Genomic DNA, 18,126 nt, shown 5'->3' on the forward strand with positions numbered 1-18,126 from the left:
GTGGAGGTTTATCAGAACCACTTCATGTGTTAAGGTGGACGTTATGTGCTCATGGATAAATGTCCAGATCAGGCTCAGATCATTTGTCTTCATCATGACTTCAACTCGTTGACTTGTCCAAACTGTTGTGTTTTACTTCACAGACAGAAAATAAAACTCCAGTTCATTAAAGTGCAGAAAACCTGAATCATCAGCGTCACACTATGAATTCTGTGGACACGTCAGAAACAACTGTGTCCAGGTTAATTCTTCACTTCCACACAGTTTGATTCTTCACAGTCTCACTCATCTGTCCTCGTGTCCTGCAGCTCTGAACCTCGTGGCCTCCACTGAGCGTCGCCGACACGCTGATGTCAGGTCAGTGTTTCTCCTCCGAGTGGATTTTCGTGCTTCAACCAAATTTTCTTGTTGGCAGCTTTCTCCCTTTATGTTTTCAGAGGTGGGGATTTTTTCGCTGCCTTATTATTTTGCTGACTGAGGTCTCACTTTCTTTAATGGCCGACCTGCAGAAAAACTTCTGAGGTGTCGTCCAATTAGAGGCGACAGAGGATCCACAGCACAGGAAGGAGTTGGGGGGGGGGGAGAGAGTTTCTGTCCTTCTGTCCGTTTCATGATGCTTTTACTTTGAAACTGAAGCGAATGTGGACTCCTGGAAAACATAAAAGGCAACAAACAGTGGAATGCTTCTAATTCCTCTTTCTAAACTAAAACCATGACCGGCGACAGCAGCGATTTACTCTGTAACTCAGCTGCAGGACATTAAAAAAACAAGTTTTCCTTTCCTCCTCTGTCCCGTGAAGGAAACACTGCGACTCTCCAGGATTCTGTAATTAAAGTATTACACTGTACAGAAGGCTGCTCTGATACCTCACTGGTAATATGCGTCGGTCAAACCCGGCTTCGCTCCTACAAGAGAAAACACATTTTTCCTTTTGGTCAAATCCACCTTTTGTCGCAGGTCCGTCTTCATCCCTCTTTTAATCCCTCCTGACGCCGTTTCTTTGAACTCTAGCTCTATTTTTCTCCCCTTGTGCCTCCTCTTGATAACATTTACAGGGAAATAAGCTGTTTGCGGCGACGCTCACTCGGAGGATTCACATTTGATGATGCTTCAAATCACCTTAAAGCATGAAACGCTCCACACCCTCTCCCCTTTCAGCTCCCGGTTCGGCGGCTGGTATTTTTAGGACGGCTCGTCAAGGACAATCCCGGCACTGTGGCCAAATAGATAAAGCTCTGCAAACGTGTAAAAATACTTTGACTGTGTCCTTGGCGAGGACGAAGTCGCTCACAGTCGTGCACGCTGGGCGAAGTCATTGTCTTGGTCTGTGCGTAATTGCAACAGAGCAGCATTTTCTTGCACATGTAGCTTCTCCCCACTCTTCCTCCTGCAGAGAAGACGAGCAGCACCTTAAAGACTGTGACACTGCTGGCATTTCTTATTTGTTGCTGTTGTTGTTGTTGTGCTGGTGGTGTTGGGTGGTGGGGGTAATCTGCAGCTGCTGCCTTCACCGTCCTGCAATTGTTGCAAAAATTGATTTCAGTCTCTGCTGAACAACAATGCAGCGGCAGGCCGACGGGTTGATTAGCTCCACGCAAAGGCAGACAGGTGCCCAGATCTCATCTAACATGAGAGAAAGGACCATTTCATTGGAAGTATATGGGCCAGAGACCTGAGAGTCGCATTGTCTGCAGGAGCAGGAGGAGGAGGAGGAGGAGGAGGAGGAGGAGGAGGAGGAGGCGAGCGCTGCTGCAGCTCAGGGATTATTTAGAGAGATGGTTGGAAATAAACTGGTTGAATATAGAGTAGCCTGTCACAAAATGATCCATATATCCCGAAAATGAAATGTCTGGAGGTCTGGGAGGTTCTGATAAAGGGTAATGACACACGCATAGAGTCCCATGCACACACAGGTACACACAGGTACACACATGCACACACAGGTACACACATATATGTATATAAAACACTGAGACGTATTCCCAAACCACCAGGGGTAATCTATCACAGGCCCGGGGGGGCGGTTGACTGTATGTTGATATATCTGCTTTATTATCGGCACATTTGGATAGAGGCTGTGCTGAGAATTCCTACACAGGGTTTTTATACAGGTGAGATGGAGGCAGCTGCTCCTCCTCCTCTTCCTCTTCTTCTCCTCTTCTCCTCTTCCTCTTCTTCCTCTTCCTCCTCTGCCTCAGGATAATTCTTCTTTGACTGATGGATATCCAAGAGCAGACGTTTCAAAAAGCAAGAAGAATTCCTGATGAGGTGAATTCTGATTTGTGACTATCAGCAATATGAATAACATTTGATTGATTGATTCACGTGTGCACAGAAGCAGTTTGAGCACAAGCAGATGCTATTTGAGCATGAGTCGTCTTCCCTGTGATTCGCTGGCGACCTGTGCTGATTGGCTGCACACCCCCCACGACCCCCAAAGGATGAGCGATGTAGATAAATATGTTTTGATGAATATTTGCAGCTCCTGCCGTAGTAATTGAGGAGGTAAAGCAATTTCAGTGGCATTAATCAAATTATGGCAGTAACTAAAAATCAATTCATCAGTTTTCCCTGATTAATCAATTACTCATCTGGTGTAAACGCTGTCAAACAGTAATGAGACATAATGAAGCCCGGCCGTGAGATTTAAGCCTCATGTTTAGGAAAATCTGCAAGAGGGAGCTGAGAAGAAATTACACAAGACAATTAACCAACACACTAATGAACACACAAATATTTTTAGAAACACTTATAGTGAAGTTTTAAAGTCTCTGAGGGGAAGGAGGGCCTCGGGCGTCAAGCTGTGCCGCAGCTTGTGTTGTCGTTGTGTTTACATTGAGTCGCACGCAGGCCGGTTGAAAGGAAGCTGGAGCAGACTTGTCTTTAGAGATTATTGTTTTTGACGTTTTGTCGTCATGGCTTATGCATTATCAGCAAACAAGAGAGAGAGCAGAGGAAACAAAGAAAAGCTCAAACGTGAGTCGACCTGTGTTAACGTGTTTGAAGTGTTTTTTTGAATTTACAACAATAAAAGTCCTGGAAAGGCAGAGAAATTGGGGCCGAATGGAGGGAGACGGACGGAAGACGACCAGAGAGCTGATCTCAGAGCAGCCACACGGACGTGACAGACGGACTGCTCCTCCCTGGATGGCTGATTTAATGACAGGCAACAAACTCATTCAGCAGGACCAACAAATCACTGGGACTAACCTCAGCAGACACACACACACACACACACTAACACACACACACACACAGCTCCCTACCGGAAAACATATAACCCTGCTATAGTCGTGGAAAAGGAATAAATGTAAATGTATAAATATTGACATGTTTGTGCATCTTCCTGCTTCTAGATCAGTGGGTCGGGTTTAACTCTTAACTGTATTAACAATATTCACTTCTGTCTGTGCAGTTCAATGGGTCATGTTTGTGTTTCACTGTATATATTCTGTGCACACTGTATTATTTCTGTTCTATTTATAATATTTCCTTGCATCCATATTGCATGTTTACTTATTACTTTGGGTCTTATCTATTCTTATCTTATCTTAAACTGTGAACTGCTTATTTTGAAATGGTTTTAAACACTTTTAAGAAAATGTTATGTGCAAAAAGACAAAGACAATGAAAGATAATTTCAGTTTGACCTCAACCTTTTATTCAGTTGTTTCAGTACAAACATTAAAACATTAAACTGAACTGTGAGGAGAGTCTGAAGTTAATTTCTTGAATTCTCCATTTGCGAAATTGAGTTAAAATCCTGTTTTAATGTTCTTTATGAAGTTGTTTCATCCACTTGGGAGGAAAACGATCGTTTGGTTAATTGATCATTACTATGATTCCTCCTTCGTCAGATGGAGACTCAGTATAAATGAAAACTTATTAAAATGTCGCCTCCAGACCCTCAACCAAGCGTGATCGATGCAGCTCCGCACAAAGAAACACAGAACCCAAATTGCTTGGACAACTAGAACCGCTCGTTAGCATCAGTGTCGCTGATCAGTGGTCAGAGCGATTCGGGGCTTTGATTGACAGGTGCGATGTGCATCTGAGCGTCCACACTAATGTTGACAGATAGCTGTTTCTGTGCGGCGTCACAAACCGCAGCGGCGTGAAATGAGCTTTAATTGCCGCCAGTTATTCCAGCTCTGATGTTGTTTGTGCTCTGTTTCGCTCCGACGGCCCCGCGACCCGCTCGGCTTGTAGATGAGCTGAACGTGTTGCTGCTGCTGAAGGTTAGCATCCCTGAACGCCACGTGTGTGTGTGTGTGTGTGTGAGCGCGTCAGTCAGACATTACTGCTAATTGTTTCAGCGCAGGCTCGACCTTCTGGGCTTTGCACGTCTCGTGTATTAAAAGTTGAGTGAATATTCGCCAGCGAGCGAGCGAGCGAGCGAGCGGACGTGATGAGATGAGTGGAAGCGAACAGTCCTTCCAGTTTCAGATGTGACTTCACAGCTCCTCGGTGGATCTGATGGCTTTGATCTCTCTCTTTGTGCCGTAACCAGCCTCCAGCTCCTCTGAGAGGAACACGATGGACTCGTTATAAAAGCTCAATTTAATTGTCACTGCTTTTAAATCTGATTCTACAGGGAATTTATCACATTTATCATAATTTCTCATGAGCAGGTACGGTTCAGAGAAGTATGAGCGTGATGCATAAGAAAAAATAAGTGAGAGGAGAACGAGTTATTGATTCTGCAAAGTTGGTAACATCCAGGTTCAGCTTCATGTTATTGACAAGTATCACTTCAACTTTATTCATTGAATGATATTTCAAAATGTCGAGATTAATGTCAGGATATTATTTGAAAAAAGTTCTCAATTTACAAGAAAAAAACAATTACTTTGTTTAATTTCATGAGAAAAGGTCTCAATATTAAAAGAATAAAGTTGTAATATCAAGAGACAAATATTGTACGTTTATGAGAAAGAATATTATGAAAGTAAATTCATCTTTATACTTTGTACCAATGGAATAACCAAGTTTATATCTGTACTTTTTTCCCCAGAGCTTTTCATTAAGCTACAACTTGAGTTCCTGGAGGTTTTCGTGTTTTGTTAGTTTCTATGTTTGTGCGTTTGAAAGTTTCAGCAGATTCTTGTGCAGCCTTGAGCTCGTTCACTCGTCTCTGATCGTTTATTTCACCATGAAACAATGAATGCATTCAGATTACATTCATGTCCTGTAGTTTTCTACGGTCGAAGCCGTCAGTGAATATATTCAAGTGTAGAAAATCCGTTCTGTTTGTTCTGAATCCACCCACACGACTGTGTCTGTCTTTTACTGTGCTGTAGTTGGCTTTGAGTAGAAAACAGCAGGAAGAAGGTTTATTATGGGAACACGTTTTCATGTTTCCTCTTAAAAAGACACACAGATGAAAAATGAATAACTGCTAATTTAGCTCTGATTGAAGATAAAGTCTGAGTGAAACACATATATGAATAAAATAATCTATCATCTCTCTTTCTGGAAATTAAACTGAGAAACATAATGGGAAATTCTGAGTTTGTCTCGTACAGTAAATACACAACAAATCAACGCACGTCATCAAAGTGAAACTGTCACATACGACAAATCCATCCTGCTCAGAGGTCTGTAACACCGGCCTCACACCAACACAGATGAACTGGTTGAAGCCTTGTTCTAACGAGTGGAGCTCAATGTTCCCCAGCAGACGCATCGTCCTCGTCCCAGTTGTGTGGAGCCTCGGGACAAACGGCACATTCAGTTGACGAACTCGTGAAATAACCTGGAAACTGATGAATCACTTCAGTCACTGCTTTTATGTAAAAATGCAGAAATATTCAGCGAGAGCCAAGAACCACAGATGTGTGTCCCCGGAGTCAGTGCAGTTAAATCTAACATCTCTGTGTTACGAGCTGCTGGTCGGACGAAACAAGACACAGGGATTTGGTGATGAGACTTTTTACATTTTACAGAGAAAATTAGTTTGGAAATATCTCCTGTTCACCTGATTGATATTTCTATGAATCCTTTATTATATCTCCACCACCTTCAGTCATTTTAAAAACCTTTTCATATTCATGTTTGTTTAATTGCTGCAATGCTTTTTACTTTGCTTTGACCAAATGTAATTCAAGACAAGTATTTTAAAATTGCCAATAATCTGGACTAGAGCTGCAACTAATGATTACTTTCATTATCATTTAATTTTCCAACTATCATTAATTAATCAACAAACTCTTTCATCTAAAAGAGTCCAAACGTTTTCCAAAACCCGGAGGTGATGTTGTTAAATTACCTGTTTTAAGTTTGAGAGGCTGGAACAAGAGAAGTAAACTTTTCTCTCAGTAAAAGAAATGGAATATGCCCCCGATGTCATTATTGTCACTTAACTGCTGCTGCATCAGATCTGTAATTATATATAATCACAGGCAAGAACATCCTGTGTTCCACCATCAGAGTCACTCAGAAATCATGTTGGACTTTGTCTGCGGGGGTTTCATGCAGGAAAATCACAGAAATCTGTTTAATAAAGTTTGTGAAAGTTAGAGTTTGAGTTTAATACATTTGGGCAGTAATTAATTGAAGGTTGTTTGTTATTTGCTTCATGATGATCATGAACTTTTATTCTTTTTACAGTCACTCAAACTTCGTGCTGTTTATATAACTGTCTTACTTCACTGTTACACAAGACGTGATTAAGATAAACAGACAAGATCTATCACGACTTTCCTCAGCTTCTGAATTTCCAAGTAACTCAAGTTTATTTCTTTGTTGCTAAAAATTAAAACATTGTTAATCCTCCTCTGCTACATATTATTAGGGTCTTAGAGATATTAAATATATTTTAATAGTCATGAGTCATATGCCTCCACCAACCTTTCAATCTGCATACATTTATTTTTCCAGACTCGTATGAGATCACTGTGACCTTTGACCTTTCAAATCTAAATCAGTTCTAATCTTTGAGTTCAAGTGACAACTGGTCCACTGTGACTTTGACCTTTGACCTCCAAAATCTGATCAGTTGATCTGTGAGCTGAAGTGAACATTTGTGCCAAATTTAAAAAGATTCTCCCGAGGCGTTCGTAGAGAGAACGAGTTCACAGGGCAAAGTTGAGACATCGTGTTAACAAGACCGAGAAGGACAGAGTCGTCAGTTGGCTTTGTTTGACATACGTTTATTTTTTAGTACATGTCAAGACGTAGGTAGTTGACCTTTCCGGCCCAAACAGAACAAGACTAACTAAGTATAAAACATGTTCATCAGGAGGAGAAAACTAGAATCTGTTAAACTGGTAAGTATTCCACTTCTAAGAACAGCATTTGATCAGGTGCATAGTTAAGAGTTCACGGTGAAAACAACGTTGTAAACAAACCATTTCCTACAAAAAAAATAATAACTCACAGCTTTTGTTGACTGAAAAAAACACATGAAACGTAAAAGTTTAGTGTCACAATGAAACTTAAGTCACTACAGAAAAATGTATATCAAGTTATCTACTGTTCACAATCCTCAGGAGTTACTGGTCCAACGGGAGAGTTTCACAGCTTGTTCCCGAAACAACGCAAAGCTCATCTGTCACAAGCGTCGCAGCAGGAGAGCAGCAGCGGGTTGAGTTTCTCATCGTGTGAGAGAGATGCAGATTCAAAGCAACGCGACAGCTGCTTTCAGACAAAACACCGAACTCCAGAGAACCTCCGGATGTCCCGAGAGAGAGACTCTGGACTTTCTCTGGCCTCGTAACAACTCAGCAGAATATCTGAAGGAGACGTTTGTAACAAGCAACGTACGCATAAAAATAAAACCAAAACAAGAAGAAACCAAATGTCTCAGGATGAGGAGACGGCGGCGTACACAAAGAACACACATGATCTCCGCTGCAGCTCCACCTGAACGCTCCGGAGGTTTCTGTGTAGTCGTGAGCGAGTCTGAAACTGGGGAGAAAGTCCAGCAGCAGTTCTGAGGCATCGGGTCTGAAAACAGTAACTTCTACACAGAGTCACTTCAATAATACAAACATCTGTCGAAGGTAGTTTGAGTCGGGCTGCATTTAAAATCTCGTTATTATTATTATTATACCTGTTAACTATTCGATACAGATCTGAGTTACATGAGAGTTTGTGTCGTTTTCACAGTTTAGGAAAAATAATAAAGTCGAACTTGACTGAAAAACACGGATGTTTCCTGCGTGTGAGAGAAAATCCTGTGATCTCAAGACTGAAGAATCAGGAGTAAAGGCACCGACGTTCTGCAGATTGTCTTCTAGGTCCGATCATCGTCCCTCCGCTCACATCGGAGGATCCGCTGGGGAATAAACACAGAGCTCATTAGTCGTCACTCAGACACAACACGTCACCGCGAGTGAACAGAGACGCTTTCATTTCAATGCTCCGTTACGTTTCTTCTACTTCTGGGGCCGTCGACATGTTTTACTTTTATTTTCTTAATTTGCGTCCGTCCCTGAGGAAACTGCGTTAGCTGAAGGTGAGACGACCCGTGAATATCAGCTCTCAAGTCAGTACAAGCAGCAATAACATGTTATTAATAACAGACCACAACTCCAGAGCAACGCCAATTAAAACGGATCTAAAATGTGACAACGCAACAGCAGCAATTAAACTCTAAATTATTCTTAAGACACAACCTGACCTTTGACCTCTGAAATCTAATCAGTTTAACTTTGAGTCCGAGTGTGAAACAACTTTAAAGGTAACATGAAAACCTTGAAAAGCTACTTACCCAGATTTAATCAGCGATGATCTTCTTTTTGGTGGATTTCTTTTTCTGGAAATATGGAAAAAAGAAAGTTCTGTAGTAATCTGCTCACATGTGACGCACAAGTTCTTCTGCAAGCAAATTATTTTGGGTAGAAACTTTTCATTGGTCAGTTTGTAAAGTGTGTGTGTGTGTGTGTGTGTGTGTGTGTGTGTGTGTGTGTGTGTGTGTCGTACCGTGGAAGCAGGAGTTTCTGGAGAAGCTTCTGTCTCCACTTTCTGCTTCAGTCCGTTCTTCTCTGCAAAACATCAACACGTGAACATCAGGCTGAAGGTTTGGTTTCTGCTGCAGCTCAGTTTGGTGAACTCTTCAACTTATTAATATTTGTTCAATGTCCTCGTACAAATTAACACAACTAACTACTACTAACTACTACTACGAACAATTTACAACAACCAACAAGTCTCTTACTCTTCTTCTTTGCAGACACGGGAGTTGAATTTCCCGTAGTTTCCTCGCCCTGATCGGCCTCCAGCTTCTTCCTCTTCTTCTTCTTCCCTTCGCTGGAGCACATTGACGAGTCAAGAGGCTCGGCGTTCAGGTCGATCACCACGCCGCTTTCATCCGCGTCCACCACCGTTCCCTTCTTCTGCTTCTTCATCTTTGGAGGTTTGTTTTCCTTGGAGGAATTCTCTTCTTGCTCGGCGCTCTTCCTCGGTGTGCTGTGGTCCTGGGGGGCAGCACGTTTGGGCTTTTTGGTTGGTTTCGGCTGAGGTGTCTCCTCCTCGGACTCTTGGACCCGTCTGTGAGAACAAGATATTATAAAGGGACCAGTTTTTACCATGAAAAAGGTCAAAGTACCTGATTAGAAATTCTTCAAATACGTGTAAAAATCCTTCCCCATTGAAAAATCAACAATATTTCTGACTTTTACAGTAAAATAAAACAAAAAAACGACAGATGAGCAGTAACTTTCAACATAAGAGAAATAAAGTTTACAGACTTCTTCCCGGGTGTGGTCTCAGAGTCGCTGCTCTTCTTCTTCTTCTTCTTGATCTTCTCCTCCTGCTTGTGCAGCCTCAGTCTCTTCTTCAGGCTCAGCTTCTTCCTGAGCCGCTGCTTCTTTTTTGCGGACGAGAGCAGAGACGAGTTTCCTTCCGCTGGAGGAAGAGAAAACGTACAAATCGTCGTTCAGCTGAAGCTAATGTAGATAAGTGTTAAAGCTGCTTTACGTAGATTCAATAGACAGATTTTATTTTTCTCTTGTTCTACCTGTTGTATCCAGTTCCTTTTCTGAGTCTTTGTCGCCCCCTGCTGCTGATTCGTCAGACTGCACCGCTTCTTTCTCCTGTCCTTTGGCCTTTGTCCTCCTCTTCTTCTTCTTCTCCGTTGTTTCTGCTGGAGTCACAGGACTCGCCACCTCTTCTCCTCCCTCCTCCTCCTCCTCCACATCTTTTACCATCTTCTTTTTCTTTTTAATTTTGTTTTCCAAAGGAGCGACGGGAGTTTCCTCACTTTCCTCCTCCACTTCGCCTTTCACCCTTTTCCTCTTCTTAGCCTTCTTCTTCTCAGAGGTTACCTGAGGCGCCTCCACCGCCTCCTCCACCTCCTCCACCGCCTCCTCCTCGGCTTCTCCTCCACCTCCACCGCCTCCTCCACCACCACCGGCTTCTCCTCCTCTTCCTTCTTTTTGTTTAGCTTCTTCTTTTTGGCAGACTTGGAGGAGAGAGGAGTGTCGCTGAGTGTTTCTGAGGTGGACGTGTCTGTGCTCACTGTTTCTGGGTCTTTTTGACTTTTCTTCTTCTTCTTCTTGGGAGTTTTTACGTCTTGGCCTGTTTCTTGCTCGGCTGCTTCACCGTCTTCGACCTGAATGTTGAGGGTGATGCTGTCGTCTGCTGCTGAGAGAACAGGACACGTGGAAGGAGTTCGTGAACACGCACATGGAAATAAAGGACAAGTCACAATAATGACAAAGGAAAACAAGAAAGTAAAAGTCAAAATAAAGTGACACATTCTGTTTGTTGAGTAAGAAAAAGAAGACAAAAGTTGTACAACATGTTTTAAACATAACGATAATTCTGTGTCTCTTACCAGCTTCAGTAACAGGGAGTTCAGCGGCGTCACCTCCGTCACCAGGAGCTGCCGACGTCTCCGTCTGGTTCTCAGGCTTCAGGTCGGAGGTGAGGTCCTGAGGAAACAAAACACAAGAACCGGTGACTGATTTTATTTAGATTCTCATCTTCTCTCTGCTCCAGGAAATATATTATTACATTATTCTTATCCAGCCCCTAAAATAATTCAAAGAGTTTTTTTTTTTACCTTGGATTTCTCCTCGTCCTCGACCGTCTCGGCCTCTTTTGGATTTTCAGCATCATTGTCAGGTTCTAGAAAAGATGGAAACACAGCTGCCATCATATCGTCTGAACTCGTCTGTATCTTGTTAAACACCATTTTCGACTTGGAATCACATATTTACATCTATGTATTTGATTTATTTTGCAGAATTTGAATTTCTGCACCATCAGGAACATTTCTTTAACATTGTGACAACAATCCAGCAATTAATCAGTTTAATGATTATTTATAAAAGTGTGTGATTTGGTGCAAATCCAAACAAAAATCCAGATCCAGTCAATTTAAATGTGGTTTCACAGGAGTAAAAATCTACTTTCATTATGATCTTCAAGGTTTGTGTGAGCAACACCAGGAATTTTCATATCACAGGTATTTTGTCCTTTTTTGGGACATTTTAAAAACCTCATGATTACTAATATTGATTAACTGATTTTTAGTCAGAGTCCTCAAACTTTTCCTGTTCGTGCAGCAGCAGATAATCATTTTGAAAACCTGAAAGTCGACGTCGGCAGCTGTGATGAAGGAAACATCGAAGCTGCTCGGTTCCTTCACAACAGCTTGTGATGTTTCTCGGCTCAGTGAGCAACAGACAGAGGAGACGCCACACGTGACGCCTGCTCGTCAAACAGCTATTGGTTGTTCATACCTGCAGGGGGCGGGGCTTCGCTCTCCGCCGGCTGGTCATTGGCCTCCTCGGCTGCCGGGTCAGAGCTGGTGGGCTCGGCCTCGCCGGACGTCTGCGTGGAGAATGATGAGGTCAACGACAGCGACGCCAGACCCAGAGATTCTTCTTCATTCTGATTTACTAATTACCTTATCTACTTTATTTGGTTTGATCTTTTTTAGCGAGTTGCAGTTGTCAACTATAACTTAAACAGTTTGGACCTGAAATTGAACAGGACGTTGGTTCTGGGCTCCAAACAAATATATGAATAAGATCCAACACTGCACCTTCACGGCGTCGTCTTCCTCATCCTCTTCCTCCTGAGCGCAGGGAGGTGTGGCCTCTGTTTGACTGACAGCTGTCTGCTCGGATGCAGGGGTTTCGTCTGTGGCTGCTTCTGACTCCTGAGGACGGAGAGGAGGAGACACAAACAACCATTTAGCCTGAAGGTCGTTTGCACAACTTAATCTGTCTGATGCTGAGATATTTCACCGGATCAGTGAAGGTGTCGCCCTGAGTGGGAAAGTTTCATGGCAGTTATTAAAAAGTTGCTGTGGACAAATCGATATTTACAAATTATTAGTGTCACGGTTTTAAAAACAAACAAACAATCAAACATCTTCTTTCCTGCCAACAACAGCTCTGATAACGTTTAATCCCAAATACACCGCGATAGATTCCTGTGGCTCGGGAGGGACAGAGGGTCGTCCACCCACCTGCGGTTCAATCCCCAGTGTCCTTGGGCAAGACACAGAAGCACTGATTGCCCCCGACAGCTGAACTGGGTGTGTGTGATAGAACTGAATAAACACAGCTCAAACATCTGAGCGGAGGAAACGTGGGTTCAGCAGAAGAATCAACAGCTTCTTCTGGTTTTATGAGCCGTGATGAGAACGAATCAACGGCTCAGCTCATTTCTCCTCCGTCAGTTTGGTGAAAACACCACGAACAGACGGGAGAAGCCATTCGGTGACGAGGGCAGAGAGAGCGTCCAATCAGAAGGTTTGTTTTGTGCCGGAGGAGATATGACTGAAAAGTCAAAAACGACATTCCACATTCTTCGGATTCAGCCTCAGGGTCACTAACCTGCTTCGGCTCATCGTCGTCCTCCACACGCTCCGCAGCGCCCTCGCCTGCCGCGCCCGAGGCCAGAGGTCCATCCCCCGGCTGATCCGAGGCAGCTTGGTGGGATTCGGCTGCTTCCTCACACTCAGAGGAGCCGTTAGTGGCCTGGACACACGTTTCACCTGGAGCCGACTGAGAAGCACACACAGGAACAAAGTTAGTGCTGCCGACATACGTCTGAGGGGTGAAACATCTTTAATCTGGTTATGAGAGGTGGAACAAAATAATTAAGATCATTAGGAAACCGTGTTGGAGCAAATTAGACGACGACAGGAAGTCAAAGTGTTTAACAGGAAGCAGCCGCATTAACATTAAATCGTAAATTCAATGATTTATTTTATGGAGCATTGCTTTTTGTCTCCATGAGGAAGACGAGTCCCCACAATGTGACGGTGGAAACAGAGTCGGTCCCCACAGCATGAGTAACACACAGAGTGCACACACACACATGCACACGCACGCACACGCACACACAAAGTCTCAGAAGATTATCTGTCTGTCACACACAGTTTCTGTCCAAACAGCATCATCGACTGCATCACTGAGCAAATATAAAGAACAGGGAGGAGACTTTGATATTCTCTCACACAGACACACACACACGCACGCACATGTAATGTGTGTGTATCTCACGAGCATAAAACAACACTGCAGCTACTGTTAATCTATCAGGACATTATCTCAGTGACTGGACAAGAGTTATCTGTCTGTGTGTTGTGTGTGTGTGTGTGTGTGTGTGTGTGTGTGTGTATGTGTGCGATCATGATGACTAGTTTCCTGTCGTTTCAATCTAGGTCAAATCGTTTCAGTTTAGTTTTAAACATTTTGCCGTCAGATTTCCTTTCCCTAAGTTTTCTGTAGATATATTTTGCTCTAAAGCTGAAGTCGTGCTGAGCTGGACTTCGTCACGTTAATGATGAAGAGGTGATTATCGTCGATTCCGGTGTTCGAGCTGCGTTCGAGCGTACGGACTCGGGTGTGGTTCCCCTCGGATCACTGAACCTTTCCTGACTAATCAACGTCAAAGTCAGAAAACAGTAGATGGTGGCTTTCATCATGTCCCAGAGCTGAAGACGATGCTTTCATGTATGAGGCGCCCGTCTCTGCTCACCTCTTGTTCTGTTGACTCCTCCTCCTTGTTCTCTTCCTCCTCCTTGTTCTCTTCCTCCTCTACATCGCCTTTCACCTCTGAACCGGACGACTCCACGCCATTTGACAGGGGCCCTGAAGGACGAGATGTTTTGGATTAGACTCTGAAATGTTCCCTAAACCATTACCTTCAGTTATTAAGATGATGAGGTTCATCCTCTAAATGTTAAAACACAATACACATATATATATATATAAATATATAGTTTTACCAGGTGGAGGCTTTGTATCAACATTATTTTCCTCTGCGCCGTTGGAGAGTTTGGCGTCCGCGCCCTCTTCCTCTTCGCTGATGGCAGGTTCTGTTTTAATGCTCTTCTTCTTCTTCTTCAGAGTGGTGGCGTCTTCTGTCTCTTGTTTAGCATCTTGGGCTAAAGAGCAGAGTCTACACAACACACACACACAACACACACACATTTATTTTATTCATAATTTAGTTTGGAAACAGATATATTTAATGATATTTTAATTTGGTGTAAGTCCTTAAAGTCTGACTGAATCATTTAGTTTTCAGTTGATTCAAAGACATTTCAGCTTGAAGCCAAACCGCCTTGATCGCCCCCCCCTGGTGGCTCGCTGCAGTACATGTTATAAACCCTGCTTTCTCCATGTTAACAGACAGGGACCAAACTAAATAATCAAAGCTCACATGAAATAAATGTTTCTCAAAGATGTTTTCTGTCCTTTTGGTAAATCTTATTATTTATTACTTATCACGATGAGCTGAGACCGACTCACGATTGGTGGATTGTGTGCATCGCTGTGACGTCAACAACATGGCTGCCAATGGAGTCAAAAGCTCAAAATGGCTGCCCCCCCCCCCCGAATCCAGGATATTTTGAAGTGGGGACACGTAGTCGATTTTGTCTTTAGTTTAAGCTTTTATTGTCCAATGTTTATTTCGTCTCTTCTACTACTTCTGTGTCATTAGTTTTAATGAATTGTGATTTGGTTTTACCTCATTTCTTCACAGATTAATAAAAGTTTCTTAATAACTCAGTGATTGTGAAAAGGCTCCGTGACATTTCGGACTTACTTCACCCAGCCTGTGTAGATATCGCGCAGGTTGGAGTTCTGCTCTGAAGTTTCCACCTACAACAACACACACACACACAAATAAACAAACATAAACACAATGAAACTATTAAAAACACAATCACGTGAGTTTAATCATAAAACCGTCTCCGTTTCCAACCAAATTCCTCTTGAAGCCACATTTTAACCACGTTTTAATCAAGCGGCCGGACGATGTTCCTGCGACTCGACTACGACCGAGTCCAGGAGGAAAAAAGCTCATTTCCTGTGGTTCAGAATCACTTTGATGCCTCATGATCCCGGATATGAATCCATGCAACCGAAGAAAAGTAACAACACAAGAGTCCAGATGGATCAGAGACGGTCACAGTTTGAGAGAGAAGCTTCCTCTGGTTGGTCAGAAATCAATGTGAAGCAGCGACTTTTGACCATAATCAACATAAAAGATTTTTAATGATTAAATTATGATTGACTTCAAGTGGCCCTAATACTTCATAGTATCAACTTTACAACACATTTGTACAGAGAACTCATAAGAGATTATATAAGAGTGTGTGTGTGTGTGTGTGTGTGTGTGTTTGCATTGTGACTTTATGCACGTTGGTTGGATGTTTGTTGATTGTAACTTATTACAATCAATATTTATCATTTATGAGTATTTATCATTTATTACTCTGTTAATAACGTACATCATGTATTATTTGGTCTCTAGAACATCAGAAAAATTTAACAATTTAACTACAATGCAAGTCGGAAAAATTCTCACATTTTAGAAACTAATATTTAGCTCAAATTACTACAACAGATTATTTGATTGAATCAATCATTGCCGAATTATTTTCTGATCGTGAACCAATTGATTAATCGACTGATCGATGCAGTTCCGGTCCACGTGGGTAACGATATACAGCTGTGATCATTAAATGGTATAAAAAGTGAAGGAGGTTTCGTGAGGAGTGTTTACACGCGACCGAGCAGCTTCTGAAACATCATGTTCTTTTCCTGCAGGAGGCCTCCACACACACACACACACACACACACACAAACACACTCACACTCACAGACACACACAGACTCACACAGACACACACAGACTCACGCACACTTTAATCTCATGTATATTTAAAGTCTTGTATAACCTGCACATGTTCGCTCTGGACTCGAACAGGAACCTTCAGGGGAATCGGACTAAACGTGAATCAGCAGCGTCGGTTTCTGCAGATTGCACATGGAGGACAACGTGGAGGAATCGAACCTCTTACCTGAGCGACGTGTTTCTCCAGCACTTTGGCCGCTTTCTTGAAGCCGTTCACCTTCAGGTGCTGGTGGATCAGGACCAGCAGCGCGTCGTCCTCCATGTTCACCGACGGGACCGACTCACAGACGCTCACAGACGGTTACAGACACGGTGGACCAGCGGGTTATTATTGACCAGTTATCCTCGCTTCAGATCATGCTGGATATTCTGGCTGTGCACGTGTGAGCTACCCCCGCCCCCCTCGCAATGCAGCATGGGAACTGGAGTCCTCTTGCCTGAGCGGAAGCTCGGACTCCGGAAGTCTCTTCTGAGATTTAACTTTGAAAAGTAAAGTGGACCTAAAACCAACTTTAGATTTAATATTACACGTTTTGAAATAATCATACGTTTCAATAAAGTCTTTAAGATATACAAGAAAAATACGTTTGTTAGTTTCACATGTATTTTCAAATACATTTTTAAATTCCAATTATTTAATTCATTCAATATGTATTTTTAATATAAATGATAAACTTATTGGCTATTTCATGTTGTTGTTGTAATCCCCTCTTTATTAAATAATGCATTAACATTTCATTTATATTTACTTTTTATTACCTATTAAAATAGAAAATAAATTACTTTGTTACTTTACTCATTACAAAGTTAAACTTCAAATTATTAATCCATATTGTGATTGTAGAAATAATCATTAATTAATTAAATGCTTTATGACTATTTATTCCGACTTTCCTTCTGCAAATTAAATGATCTTCCCCAACTAAGCAAAACTCAACTGGGCCCATTAAACTATATTTAAGTTGAAAGAGCAAACCTCTGCTGCTGCACATCTGTAAGGCTGATGACCTGCTGCGATTTCATCCATCTTCTATAAACTCTATTTCTATTTAGCATCACCAAACCTTCCATTTTCACGTGTTTCTTTTTCCTGGCACAAATGGGCTTCGTCACGCTCCATTAATCAATCTACGGACCTGTAATAACAACCATTAAAAGGCTGGACCCTTGATTTTGTTTAAGTAGAGGAATAAAGAGCATCGAAGGGCTGAACTCGTGTGTGTTTAAAGTGCGGGCGAGCAGATGTTTCTCCTCCACAACAATGTCTGGCGATGCTCCCCCGTGCCTTCCTCAGTGAATAAGCTGCTGATAAATCACACACGACCTCTTTCCCCACTTGGCTGGAAACTTGGAGTGAGACATGAAGCCTTTCTGGGAGAGAGTTCCGAGTCCCCGCTGCCTGGAACCACTTGGTTTCTTAGATAGAGACAAAAGAGGCAGAAGAAGTCAGAAGAGACAAACTGGACTTTGAAGTTGAAGACTGTGTTGGACGGAGTCTTTTCACTGAGACAAGATTTCCTTCATTCTTTCTGCCTAATTTACGTCGAGGTGTTTTAAATAACGGCTGCCGGTCACATTCCATCAGTTCATCCATTCCTCCATCATCACACTCTTAATTAGGTCCTCTGCTCATAACCTTCAAAATAAAGGCACGGACTGAAGACATTCATTTTACTCAAAGCCTTAATGGAGCTCTGACCGAGAGGCAACTGTACTCGTCTACACATGAAAATAGAATTATTAATAAGTAAAAGTATAAACACTAAAATAATTGTTTTGCTCTAGTAACTTAAAAAAAAATAGGGAGCAATCAAAGAGAGTTTGAAATGTGCACATAAACAACATTAAGGGTCCTTATAGAGTGAAGTGTGGTTTATATTTAGTTTATTCACTTATTTAATTGCATCTATATTATAAATGAAATTCCATTTTGCCTGTCTGTAATTGTTTTACTTGGTATTACAGCTTTTAAAATGAGTATTTCTCAGCATATTTAATCGTTTTGTGTTAGT

At 42.3% G+C, this 18,126-nt stretch overlaps 2 protein-coding genes across 3 annotated transcripts; both read right to left on the reverse strand.

Moving 5' to 3' along the window:
* Positions 1-7,136: 7,136 nt before the first annotated feature.
* Positions 7,137-10,291, reverse strand: LOC124851098 (PWWP domain-containing protein 3-like). The gene is made up of 6 exons (XM_035169597.2): positions 9,963-10,291; positions 9,694-9,850; positions 9,162-9,493; positions 8,927-8,988; positions 8,715-8,759; positions 7,137-8,279 (listed from the first exon to the last, which is right to left on the reverse strand). Exons 1-5 carry the CDS (start codon positions 10,150-10,152, stop codon positions 8,721-8,723), a joined length of 780 nt encoding a protein of 259 aa, XP_035025488.2. The 5' UTR covers positions 10,153-10,291; the 3' UTR covers positions 7,137-8,279; positions 8,715-8,720.
* Positions 10,266-16,529, reverse strand: LOC118117400 (translation initiation factor IF-2). Of its 2 annotated transcripts, none has more exons than XM_047342065.1 (10): positions 16,281-16,529; positions 15,020-15,075; positions 14,196-14,368; positions 13,946-14,058; positions 12,796-12,966; positions 11,997-12,113; positions 11,692-11,782; positions 11,010-11,074; positions 10,782-10,878; positions 10,266-10,585 (listed from the first exon to the last, which is right to left on the reverse strand). In XM_047342065.1, the coding sequence occupies exons 1-10, from the start codon at positions 16,374-16,376 to the stop codon at positions 10,266-10,268; spliced, it is 1,299 nt and encodes a 432-aa protein (XP_047198021.1). In that variant the 5' UTR covers positions 16,377-16,529. The 2 variants fall into 2 exon arrangements, with proteins under 2 accessions (XP_047198021.1, XP_047198020.1); XM_047342064.1 differs by having other exon boundaries at positions 10,266-10,588.
* Between the last annotated feature and the right edge of the window lie 1,597 nt (positions 16,530-18,126).

This window comes from Hippoglossus stenolepis, chromosome 11, assembly GCF_022539355.2.
Source record: "Hippoglossus stenolepis isolate QCI-W04-F060 chromosome 11, HSTE1.2, whole genome shotgun sequence".
Classification (NCBI taxonomy): domain Eukaryota; kingdom Metazoa; phylum Chordata; class Actinopteri; order Pleuronectiformes; family Pleuronectidae; genus Hippoglossus; species Hippoglossus stenolepis.